Below are 13,853 nucleotides of genomic sequence, written 5' to 3' on the forward strand. Positions count from 1 at the left end.
TGGCTGCAGAGGGGAGGAGGGAGCACCAACAATATATGGTCCATAGGGGCCTATGGCTGATATCACTGCTACCAGGCATTGCTAGCCATTGTTGCACGTTCTTTCCTCTCCCCTGTAGCTGCCACTGGCTGACACAGGGGATCATATGACCGAATTGTAGTGGGCTTAAATAGCTAAGTATCTACATCTATCTTACACAGGTTAGTCAGCATAGGTATTTGGAGGTGGAAAGGAGCATTTTTAAGATTAGTTAGGTTTAGCCTGTAATTTTACTTTAAAAAGCAATGAAGGTACCTGGAAACAATGAGCAGGAGCCTAAAGCTCCACCTGTTTTCATAAAAGGTATATGCTAAATATTAATATGCATATTTCAAATGTAGAAAACTGCTATACATTTGCTTTATTAACTTATGCAGACCCTGCACTTGAAAAACATTGAATCCCTATTCAATAGCCCCCTACCCAGTTAAAATATGTATTAAAAAAAAAGAACAAAAAGTACAAATGCTGGAGTGCATTCTTGTGAGGTTTGGGCTCTTCAGCTTTCTCAGGATCCCAAAGGAAGGTTAAGTGATTTCACTAGTCCCTTGACTGTAATTATCTTGTACTTTTACTGCAAGTTTTCTGAATTCTGTAACTAAGTGAGAGCTATCAGTTACATGCTACTGCATCTTAAGCAAAAAGAAGAATTTTGTGAGGTACAAAAAGAAACATTTTGAAGGTCAGACAATGGAGCTCTGAAATATGGAACCAAATTAGTATGTTCTTTCAAAGAAAAATTTTAGGTATGACACTGTTTACATAGTTACATTTAGTGCTGGGGCAAGGCCATCTGTTGCCCAGGGCAAAAAAATGGCAAACTGTGCGCCCCCTTTCCCACACACACAGTTATTACAAAAAAGTCAGTGTCTTTTCAAAACCAGCTTTAAACAAAACCCCCAGCATAAATGGCAGTTTCTGTGGTAATATCCCACAGCATCAGTGCCAATTACTTAAACGCAGTAATAGTCCCCAGCATTGGTGACATTAGCAGCAATACTAACGCCCAGCATCAGTGCCAGTTTCTGCAAAAATAACCCCCAGTGTTAGTGCCAGTTTATGCAATAATATCCCCCAGCATCAGTGGCAGTTTCTACAATAATAAACCCCAGTATTGGTGCCAGTTTATGCAATAATAACTCCTAGCATAAATGGCAGTTTCTGCAGTAATAACCCCCAGCATCAGTGCCAGTTTCTGCAACAATAATCTCCAGCACTGGTGGCAGTAGCTTAAATAAAAACCTCCAGTATAGGCATCAGTTTCTGGAATAATAACCTCCAGTATAGATGACAGTTTCTCTAATAATAACCCCAAGCATTGGTGTCAGTAGCAGCAATTATAACCCCCAATATCAGTGCCAGTTTCTGCAATAACAACCCCCAGCAGTGGTGCCAGTTTATGCAACAATAACGCCTAGCATAGATGGCATTTTCCATAATAATAACCCCCAGCATCATTGTCCTTTTTTGCAATAAAAGCCCCCAGCATTGGTGTCAGTAGCAGCAAAAATAATCCCCAGCATAGGTTGACAGTGGCATTATGCTTTCTAACCCCTCTTCATTGGTTGCTTCTAAAAGTGGAATTCCAGCCTGAACCTTACTAGCCTTAAAAATGCCCCCTTCCCCTTCCTAACACCTATGCTGACCAACCTGTGTAAATGAAAAAAAAAATGTATATACTAACCTATTTTCAGGCCACTCTGACCCTTCCACGTGATCTTCCCTATATTAGCCAGCAGAGGCTGCAGAGGAGAGAGCGCTCTGACAACAGCTGGTAAAGCCTGAGCAGTGATGTCACCCATATGCTTCCATGTCCCAGACATTGCCAGCACTCCAGGGTCCAGATTAGATCACATGACCGGACTGGAGTGGCCTGAAAATAGGATATTTGATCAAGAAGAAAGTGACCGCACTCCGAGATTAAATCAAACAGGAGTATATTTATTCCACATCAAAAATAGGCATCAAAATTAAAAACTGTGAGACATAGGACAGCAGGTAGACGCGTTTCACGACTAAAAATGTCGCTTACTCATTACCAAGTTCATTCTGAATTTGCACAGACCACAGATAAAGGTGCATATGCAGCTGAGAGTAGTAAAGTTGATTGGACGTTCATTGAAGTGAACCGCTGCTAAATATCTATGGTCTGATTACATGAACAGAATGGCCCCCAATCAAAACCAAACACATAATAAAAATAGAAAAGTGCATAAGTGCAATTGCTAGGATATACAAATCCAAAATGTGAATAATCACTATAACACACAAAACATTATCATACAATTCACATTGTTATATTGCTTTTGTATATAAACATATTGGCAAATATAATTAAAACAATTTCTAACGTGCATTGTTAGGTGCAAAAAATATATAATTATATGAGTGAATTAATAAGCTGAATGTATGAAAAAAATGTATGAACAAAAAATATATGTGTGTGAAATCATATGAAAAAATCATATGAACTAAATATTTAGTGATGTGATAATTACTGATTATGTGAAACCATCGTTGGTGATATTAGTGCCCCCTGTTGAAAGCTATGAATATGAATGTGAACGAATGAACAAAAGCGGGGGATGTGCACAAAAAATCACTAATCGGTATTAGAAAAAAATGATGACCGATATTAAATACCTTAATATTGAATACCCCAATATGAATGATGGGTTTGATTGTTGTTAATAAATGATGAAAGGAAAATTGTTGTATATGTGTAATTGCGAAATTAAATTAAATAATGAAAATGTCCATCAAAGGAAACTCCAACCTGAGTGAAAAATAATAGTTAAATAATTAAATAAACGCTAGTAGTTATGTGTTCATAGAAAAACATGTATATATTAACTGTTAAAGTAATATAATATGAAGTGATAAAACTATAATGAGAATACATATGATGTGGATAAAATACAATAATGTTACATGGACATATATTCCAAAACAATGTTTAAAACCACAAACATGTAGTATACAATATATATATATATATATGTATTGTTGCTGGTTGGTAATATAAATATATATGTTTCGGGGTAATGAAAAGAAGGGAGGGGAAAAAGAAACCCGGTTACAAGAGTTCAGCTATGCAGCGACTCGTTGAGTATAATGAAACCATATTGAATTGGCCTGTATTGCTGCTGAAAAACCAGCCCCTCGGATCGGCCAGTGTGTGGATGGTGTAGGAGATCATACTGCATTATATAGATCTGACAACCAAAATGTCCTAAATATGTATAGAATATTGGTTCTAACTAAAATTCATATGAAATATATATAGAAAGTGTAAAAAGGACCTGACAGACTATAAATGCTTGTGGCCATAATTGCCGTATAATTGTTGCTATATAGCAAAAAGGGAGAAGAGAGGCTATATCCTCCTAACACGACCATTAAACGGAAATGGGGATTGGGAATAAAACTATTTGGGATGAATCACCTACAAGCTGGGACAAAGACGTACATGTTTGTCCAAAATGTGCATACATGCACACGCACACACACATAGATGTGCTGCATACGCATGCATGCACAAATCCGGACATTTCATGAAAATAGGATAGTCATAATAGGTTCTAAAAGGGGCAGGGGGCATTTTTAAGGCTAGTTAGGTTAAAGCTAGGATTCCACTTTAATCTTTCTGAGGAAGCCACGTGACCCTGTGGCCTAACGCGTAGGGGAGCCGGCAATCATCACGCTGAGGCACGTATTGTGAGCATACCATGGTAATACTGTCTTATTGTTCTTAATTTGGTGCACTCTAAGCTCTAGGAAAATGTGTGTGTTTTTATACTTAGTGCTTAATAAACCGGTTATTTTAAAAGATAAGGCACTATGTCCTGCTTTCTCTCTTTATGATTTGGGCATATGGGGATAAGTGTAAGAGAAGAAGGATTCTAATCTCAAGATTGCCAGCAAAGGAGTGAAACAGCATAAAACAGGTCCCCAGAGGGGGACAAAAGCGCATATAGACCATTGGTTTGTCTTATCCCCCGGGTGAGGGCCCATCCGATGAAGGGATTATTACTAATGTATGTGGATGATTGGAGCACATAGTGGTAAATACTAATTAAGGAAGCAGTCGCTTGGATATGTGAACACAAGCCTGTTTTTTTATGAAAGATTGAGCATATGCAAGCCATATCATTCCAAAGGACACTTTATGGACTGATGCATTATTTTGTTAATGTTAAATATGGTTTGATATGATATGCTGATTTTGAAAATTGCTATGCAAACAGATTTAAAGGGATACTAACACATTAGCATTTGGGAGTGAGGCACCACTTTCAAATACAGTTTTCTTAATGGTGCCCATGTCCAGCAAATGACCTCCCGGGTTAAGTAAGCAGTAGCCCAGCTGCTAAGAACAGGAGCCCAGAAGCTGCCAGCAATCACTGTAGTAGTGGTGCTTACTACGGTGATTTCCAGCTTCAAGGAGGATCCCACAGGTATGGTGCATAAATACTTTCATTAGTCCAAGCTGGTAAACATTGCCATAACTGGAATGCAGCTTTAAATATTATATATTTAATATGAATTTTGTTCATGCAGAAAAATAGAAACTACTAAGCTCCTAAAAGGCAGTTTTTTTTTTTTATAAACAGCTAAACTATATTATATATAAGAAAGAAAAGAAAGAAAAGAAAGAAAAAGAAGCCAATGTTTCGGAGTGCAGTCAGCCTGGTGAAAAGTATATCAGGTCTGAGGAGGGATGAGGTTTAGTGCTTTACATCCCCTTACTGCTTCTATATTTGTCACACGCAGATACAATCTTATCGGTTTTGAGCTGCGCATCTATGTAAAAGAGAATGAAAACAGGAAGGAAACTGGCTAGAATTTGTACATCAAGCAAGCTTCTTTCTTAGCAGCAGTGACTTAACACAAAGACTAAATCCAGCACAGACATGGCAGCTAAACAGACAGAGGCTTCTAACAAGTCCAGCAGCTCCAAGATCCGAGCTGTGGCACATGTTCTGGCCACATACCATTTGGTGAGTCACAAAATGTATTTGTCTTATGCTTTAAGTCCTAGGAAACATACTTCTTTGCAATTGTATGTGGATATTCACAAACAGTACAAAGGTGCACCTAAATAGAATATTTAGACAGGGGGCTAGAAAACTCCATGGAAGAATTGATACAGGTAAAATACATTGCAAAACTTCATTGTTCAAAAGACATTCCGATGTAAAGTTTCCATCCTCCCGGGTTTTTACCTGGACGACTTGCATCTTTGTTGTTTTTTCAAGCACTGACAATTAGGCAGTAGGTGTGCTTTCACAACATAGTTATGTAAGAGTGCAGTTGATATGTTGTCTGCGCAAATGGATGAATCATTTACAATGTTGCTGAAAACCAAACTTGGATTAAACACTTTTTCAGTAACTAAATAATATAAAAAAGGAAAGTTTTGCATTGTTTATAAAACATTTTTCCTTAGGCCTTATGCACACGCACGCAGAAAAGAAGCCATTTTTCATTTGTTTTATGCCTCTTAAGCTCTGTTTCAGCCAATGTGTCTATGTACATTGTGGCATTTAGGTTTGAATTTTTGGGCAGCTTTCAAAGGCATAACAAAAGAATGTCCTAAAGCTGCATTCAGAAAGGAGCTTATTGCAACATTGGTGCTCATATGCACATAAATGCAGTGAAAAGAATATTCCAGCCAATGGAATGAGGTTACAAGCATATGCTTCTACACCATACACCTATTAACGCTCATGAACAAAACAAGCCAAACACATGACAAAACGATTTTGATTATACTTTATTACAATTTTTTTTTTATATATTAACAATTACAGAATTAAATTAAAAAGAGATCTGGTCAAGCTCTCATTGCATCATATAGTAGAACCCAGAAACATAGCATACAAAATGGAGATCTTAACTTACAAACATTAATCGTTTGTTCGTGTTGGGGCGGAACAGAAAAGTGGGCTTCGGAGACATGGGGGGCTGACTTGAAAACATTAAAAAAAAAAAGCAGAGGGAAAACAACACACATAAGTGCACAGCTGTAACATAATCAGCTATCGTGATAGTCTGTTGGTGACATTATGTTGTCTTAAGCCGGCCATAGACGGTTCAAATCTTGGTCGGTTTAGTAGAAACCGGCAGAAATTGGAACCATGTATGGGCAGGGTATATGTACCCACGTTTATCGATTGATCAACTTGGGTACATACAGCCTGTTGGATTTTTACATGTGCCGCTAGCATCTGTTATAACTGCTAGCAAAAATCACTGAGTTCTCCAGGCAGGGACGGCTTCCTACACTTGCCCCCCCCCCACCAGGAGAAAACGATTGCTCCACAGGAGGGATTCCCCCATCAACACTGACTATGTTGATAGGAGAATCAAGCGATTTTCTTTCCTGTAACCTCTCGCTCTGTCTATGGCTGGCCTTAGAGAGTCCAGTGCTGAAACTTGACAAATGACAAAGTAGAATTCAAAATGGAGAGAGTTCGGAGACACGCTCCTGATAGAAAGATTCAGCATAGATAGGAGCATTTTCATATGCCCCTGTGCATGAAGGCATATTGTGGATGGTTTACTACAGGAGCTGTACTCTACAATGTAGACCTTGGTCAGAATAAGGTGTGGCTGTAACTATTATTCTATATAATGTATAAAGAACAACTATCATGACAAATATTGTATTCTGATTAGGTTTGGAGGTCAATATCCTGTAATAATATTCAGTATATGAAATAATATTTTTTTCTCATGTATGTATGTATATTTGTTCTTAACTGTTATGTGCAGACCAAGCTGTCCAGGAAAAGTGACAGGTATTGAGACACTGTAGGAGTACCTTAGAAGTTGTGGCAACATTTTTTATTTAGGAAGATTTAAACCATGTTAAAAATATGTGGCCGTTGAAAGGTCCCCTGGCACCTGAAAGCTATGTCAATGTTATTTTGCTAGACATCTTGGTTTGCATTAAAATGTGAAAAAAAAATTCAATTAAAAAAAAAAATTAAAAAAAAAAAAAATGAATATACTGAATACGATTAATACAACTTACCAGACCGTAATGATTAGCACAATTGTGGTCCTTTAAGTTACAGCATAGAATGAGATTGCCCACTTAAAACAATTACCAGTATGCAGGTAAGCAGCAGATACACTGTTTTAGATGTTTCTGTTGATGATTACAATTATTAATTTGTTTAATTTAGTAAGAATATCTATAGCTGACCATGAGCAAACATTTTTATTGGTTTGTCCAATCAAGATCTGGTCAACTATTAAAATAATCCATTGTGCTTGGTTATCAAATAATTAAGCATTTTTGTGTTAGACCTTAATGTGAAAAAAAAAAAAAAAAAATGCGGGAAAGCCTATGTTATGACAGCCCAGGACCAATGAAGTTGTGTATATAATTGGCAGTCAAGCTGAATAGAGGACTGATATTTTGAAATGAAATTTAAAAAAAAGTAGATCAAATTATTTTAATGGAAGGTCACCTGTTTTCCTCACCATGAAAGTCACATCATTGTCATCTTAGACAGTCACCTTGGAAAAAGGATGACAGGTTACATAGTTGGTAAGGTTGAAAAAAGACACCAGTCCATCCAATTCAACCTGTGGTGTGCGGGTGTGCTTGTGTTTATGTCAATAGTTCATTGCAAGTCCCTGTATGTTGTGATCATTAAGGTGCACATCAAATAATTTTTTTTTTTAAATTATCCACACTCCCTGCTGATACCACTGCTTGTGGAAGAGAATTTCACATCCTTACTGCTCTCATAGTAAAGAACCCTCAACGCAGTTTAGGATTAAACCACTTCTCTTCCAATTTCAGTGAATGGTTGCATGTCTTTTTAAGTTCCCTTTCACTGAAAAGTTTTTTCCCTATGCTAGGGTCATATCCCCTCTCAAGCGTCTCCTCTCCAGAGAGAATAGGTTCAATGTTTGTAGTCTTTCTCATAGCTGAGATTCTCCAGTCCCTTTATTAGCTTTGTTGCCCTTCTCTGGACTCTCTCCAGTTCCAGCACATCCTTCCTGAGGACCGGTGCCCAGAACTGAACTGCATACTCCAGATGTGACCGGACCAGAGTCTTATAGAGTGGGAGAATTATTGTTCTATCTCTGAAGTGAATCCCTTTTTTAATGCATGCCAATATTATGTTGGCTTTGCTTGCAATAGCTATGGCATTGCATGCCATTGCTGAGCCTGTCATCTACTAGGGCCCCCATGTCCTTTTTCATCCTAGATTCTCTCAGAAGTTCTCCCCTAGGGAGTAACTTGCATTCATAATTTTAGCACCCGAATACATTACTTTTCAACATTAAACCTCATTTCCCATGTAGTTGCCCTGCCCATAATTTTATTTAGGTCTTCTTGTAAGGTTTCCACATCCTGCGCTAGGTTACGAGACAGATCCTGAATGATAAATGGGTGTGAATGCACAGTTGTCTAAAAGTGCACATCTACCTTGTGATACCAATATACTGTCACCGTCCCGTTGGTGCATCATGCAGATATGAAAAAGTAGATTCTTTGCATGTTTACCTAATAAATAAAAAGATAGCTTTTTAAAAAATATATTTATTGAGAAAAATTTAAAACCCACAAAGCTTTATTGTACCCTGGTCACAATATACAATCAAAGTCTGTTCTAAGTAGAACTTTTTAACAGTTACAATAGGCTTAATTCCTAAAATGTAATAAATGCAGTGTTTTCTTTGTCACACATTGGGGTTATTTTAAGATTAAGCCCCGGTTCACACTTGTGCGTGTGCGGGGTTCGCATGTAATGTCGGAGCGCACTGCTCCGACATTACATGCGATCGGCTGTGCGAGTTTAGCCATACAGTTTGTATGGCTAAATTCGCACCGCAGCCGCACCAAACACGCACAGGGACCCTTTTTGGCAGCCGCATCAGGATCGGATCGCACAGCGGTTCACACTTGTGCGATCCGATCCTGTGCGAACTGCACGATCGCACTGCGATATGCGATCAAACTGGGGGTGTCGTTAAGATTACATTGACACCCCCAGCGTATCGCATATGGCAGTGTGAACTGCCGGGGGTGCGTGTGCGATGCGGGAACAGGCTGCGAATTCGCAGCCTTCCCGCACTCGCATAAGTGTGAACCGGACTTAAAAATACATTTTCAAGTCGCAAAAAATAAAGCATCGTGAGTTAAAATAATGATTCACAAGAAGGCTTTGATTAGTTAAAGATTCCACCCATATGTGGCAATTATATTTTTAAATCAAACATTTTAAGTACCGGTAGATAAGAACAGAGAAAAAAAAGTAACTCATCCAAATTAGTGATTTGAGTAAAGAATAAAAGACTATAAATAATAAACAAATAAATAAACCATTATCCATAATCGAACAATGTATCAACGCCCTCCATTTCTATAAAGCAAGCGTAGTATGCTTTCCGTTTCCTCAATATTTTATAATTATAGGAACCTGTTCTGAGTTCCATAACCGATGTTAAAAAATACATCTAAAACCAATTAATTACATTTGACAAGGCTGCGGCTGTAGAAGTGAATAAAAAAAAAAAAATTAGAACATGCTCACCCTGAAAACACACTGACAAGTTTGTTGCTGTTAATGAAAAGTAGACACCGGATAAGTGGAGGCGCAGATAATTTAGCCAAATGATAGGAACTGTCAATCTGATTTCTACACAAGTGCCACAAAATAAAAGTCATCTTAACTGCTCTCATGGAAATCTATGTTTAGATAACTGGAGCTGATACTTGTTGACACTGTAAATGGGGCCCATAAATGTGACTCTGATGAAGCCAGTTTACTGGATATAGTATATGAACACCATCCCATAATATATTGATTGCATGTATTTTTGGGCACCACTTTTTCTGGGTCCATGTATAATGAACATCAATGCGTAGGGACTATAATTACAAATCCATAGTTTAGGTAGTTAGAGAAGGTGAAGAACATATTCCTACAGTAAACTTTTAGCATAGTTATCATTATAAATACATAAACACAGATATATAAATTATTTACAGATATATTTCCCAAACTGCAGTCATTACTCTTACCCTGACTCATTTTTACAGAGATTGTTATCGACTCAATAAAATTGTCTCTGTAGACGGTATTAACAATGACAGTATTAACAATAACAATGACCTACCCTTATTGTTACCACTTTCATTAACTAATGTATATAAATAATTGGGACATACTGGAAACATTGGAATGACGCCCCAATGGCCTAGGCTAGAAACTTTCTTCCAGAGAACCATACCTCTCCAGAACCCAGGTATCTAGCTTTATTAGTTAAAGTGATTCTAAAGGAAATAGTAAAAAAAAAAAAAAGATAATAAACATGGTTTTGACAATGGCTCCCACTGCTGTGTGAGTCAATGAGGAGATAGAGACCCAGGGGAGCCACTACTCTACACACATTGCTGGATAGAGATGTGGCGAAGGTAAGTATAAAGGAGGATGGGTTGGGTGAGAGCTAGAGAAGGTTATTTTTACCTTAATGCATGGAATGGATTCAAGTAAAAAGCCTTGAGCCCTTAGAACCACTTTAAATATACTACACAACAGTGTTTTGGGTGCGGAAAATGAGCAACAGATTTGTGAGTTAATTTATCGTAAAGTATGGAATAAAAGAAATTTGACCATATTAAAGTGCAGTAATGAAAAAGTATGTACCAGTTCCAAATGTTTTTGTCAGCAAGCTGAAGTACATAATTAGCTACAGTGGAGGGCCGGGGAAATGGACCTGCCACCTGCCAGTGCTATTATTAAGGGGGTTGTAAACCCCCTTGCGATAGCAAATCCATGACATGGAAAAAAATGTAAAAAAAAAAAAAAAAAATTGCAATAAAACAAAATAAAATAATCGAAAAAAAAAAAAAAGGAAAAGCACAGCACCCTCCCACTCCCATACACACCTCAATTTACAAAATCAGCAAAGGGCCCACATGTGTATGTGAATATAAATTATGAGGTATCACCATTCACATCAGAATGAAAACAATAATTTGAGGGCCATAATTCATGTTTAACTCCAAACTGATAAGCTGCAAAAGCTTTACAGTAAAAGCATTGCCTATGAAGAATATTTTGTAACATAGTTTTTTGTATTTCACATGTGCAAACAGTTTTGAGGCTTGACATATTTGGTATCTATTTACTCAACACAATACCTTATTTTATATTTTACTAAAAAAAAAAAGGTATTATGCTGTGTTTGTTTGCATTAAAACAAATTTTAGTGTATTTTTCCTGAAAATATGTCTTTGATTAACAGTTATGAAAATTTCACGTGACATAAACAAAAAAGTGCAACTGCCACCGTTTTATTCTAAAGGTCCTCTGCTTTCAGATAATATATGATTGTTTAGGGGTTTAAGGCAATTTTCAGAAAAAAGCAGATATTAAAATGTGAGATTAATACAACATTGCTTGGTAGTGATTAAAGGGAAATTTCACTGTTGCTAAAAATTATTTTGCATTTAAAATTACTGCACAAGCCACTTTATTAAAAGGTACTAAAATGATATTTTCATGAAGCTGCAGTATTTTTATAAAACTGACCAAAAAGTAATACAATAGGACAACCTAAACGTGATCAGTAATTTTCTGCTTGTGTGATTGCCTCACTGATTTTATCAAATGTCTGCTCTAGATACAAATATTTTAGGCATCCCCTGCAATAGGAATTTAATTTATTTTTGATGAAATATTCCCTAAAGATGACCTACTTATAAAGGGATGCAAGCACTAAAAATGCACCAGGTGTCTATAATGAGTGCAGACCCTCCCATTCAGGAATCTTGTAGGGACATATAGGAACAAACAGCTTTGGAACAGAAAAAATAGGAATCTGCTACAAAGTCTGTTAAAATCCTTGCAATGCACATAGATCACCCAAAGGGGATTGTTTTTTTCTTAACAAAAATGAAGTTACATTTTTAAGTGTGTCTGGACAAATAAAAAAAAAAACAATACTTCTCAGTAATACATGCACATTTTCCCTTTAACTTGCTCTAATTAAAGAAAATATCTGATGCTCATTCAGTAAGTTTCTAGATTTCTATTTATTATTTATTTTTAAGCTGGAAATATTGACTCTGCTGTTACAAAACTGTTAGTCATATTATTATCTACTAGACATTAAGCCCGTTAAATTAACGGGCGCTAGAACATATGGCTGACTGAGCGGCTCTCGCTTATCTCTTTTTTTTTCTAACAACGCGAGAGCCGCATGACATAGCCAGCTCTGCGCATAGCGTCCCTGTTGCCCTAGCAACAGAGACACGCGCAGAGCTGACCGAGCGGCTCTCGCGTGCGAGCGCGTGCCCGCACACACCCGCCGCTTCAAGAGTTTTGGCCACCCGCCCGACTGGGGTGTATGTAGGATATCTATATTAATAAAATGCAAGTGTCTCTGCGTCCGTCCCTGTGTCCGTGGGATTGCGCTACTGCGCATGTGCCCCACGTACAGCCGTTGGGACTGGGGGTGGGCACCATGTCAGGGGCCCCAGAAGTAAGTCACACTGACCTGTGTAGGATGGGGAGCTCCTCGGTGTCGGGGAGGCCGGGTCCCGGGTGTTGGGGGTCACCCCGATAATGGTGCTCTTCAGGGAAGTTCCTCTGAGCAGGCAGCTCCGGACCAGATCCATATTCCCCAGAGAGTCTACACTCACCCGCATGCTGGAGCCAGGCAGGAGCACCCCGTCATGGGTCAGGAGAAGAGGCAGGCACCGGGGGATCTGGATAGAGCCGCTAGAGGCCATGACCGGCCACACACACAATCCGCACACCGACCGACCGACCGAACTAACTGACAGCTCCGAGTCCGGGCAAAGAGCAGCAAGACTACAACTACGGAGAGCGGCCGGAGACAAATCATCTCTGCCTGAGGAAACCACCGCCATCCACTGGCCAACTGTGAGTATTACAACTGGGAATTCACCTCACAGGGCTGAGGACAGAAATCACCTCATCATATATTGTGATATCCTACATACACCCCAGTATTATCACCTCATCATATACTATACACCCCAATATAATCACCTCATTATATACTATGCACCCCAGTATCATCACCTCATCAGATATCCTGATGATACTGGGGTGTATAGTATATGATGAGGTGATAATACTTGGGTGTATGTAGGATATCACAATATATGATGAGGTGATTTCTGTCCTCAGCCCTGTGAGATGAATTCCCAGTTGTAATACTCACAGTTGGCCAGTAGATGGCGGTGGTTTCCTCAGGCGGAGATGATTTGTCTCCGGCTGCTCTCCGTAGTTGTAGTCTTGCTGCTCTTTGCCCGGAGCTGTCAGTGAGTTCGGTCGGTCGGTCGGTGTGCGGATTGTGTGTGTGGCTGGTCATGGCCTCTAGCGGCTCTATCCAGATCCCCCGGCGCCTGCCTCTTCTCCTGACCCATGACTGGTGCTCCTGCCCGGCTCCAGCATGCGGGTGAGTGTAGACTCTCCGGGGAATATGGATCTGGTCCTGCTGAGAGGAACTTCCCTGAAGAGCACCATTATCGGGGTGACACCCCAACACCCGGGACCCGGCCTCTGACACCAAGGAGCTCCCCATCCTACACAGGTCAGTGTGACTTACTTCTGGGGCCCCTGACGTGGTGCCCGCCCCCAGTCCCAAAGGCTGTCCGTGGTGCACATGCGCAGTAGCGCAATTCCACAGACACAGGGAAACTGGACGCAGGGACACTTGCATTTTATTATTATAGATTAACCAGTTGCCGACCAACCGCCACAGTTTTACTGTGGCAAGGTGGCTCGGCTGTGCGAACCGATGTAACTATA

At 39.2% G+C, this 13,853-nt stretch overlaps 1 protein-coding gene across 1 annotated transcript in view; it reads left to right on the plus strand.

The window, feature by feature from the left end:
- Window positions 1-4,889: 4,889 nt before the first annotated feature.
- LAPTM5 (lysosomal protein transmembrane 5) overlaps window positions 4,890-13,853 on the plus strand; it is a 70,766-nt gene continuing 61,802 nt past the window's right edge. Inside the window, exon 1 of the mRNA XM_082247760.1 lies at window positions 4,890-5,039. Within this exon, the coding sequence (XP_082103886.1) occupies window positions 4,953-5,039 (87 nt within the window). The 5' untranslated portion in view covers window positions 4,890-4,952. The remainder of the gene's footprint in view (window positions 5,040-13,853) is intronic.

This window comes from Pelophylax lessonae (assembly GCF_965119305.1).
Source record: "Pelophylax lessonae genome assembly, chromosome: 2".
Classification (NCBI taxonomy): Eukaryota; Metazoa; Chordata; class Amphibia; order Anura; family Ranidae; genus Pelophylax; species Pelophylax lessonae.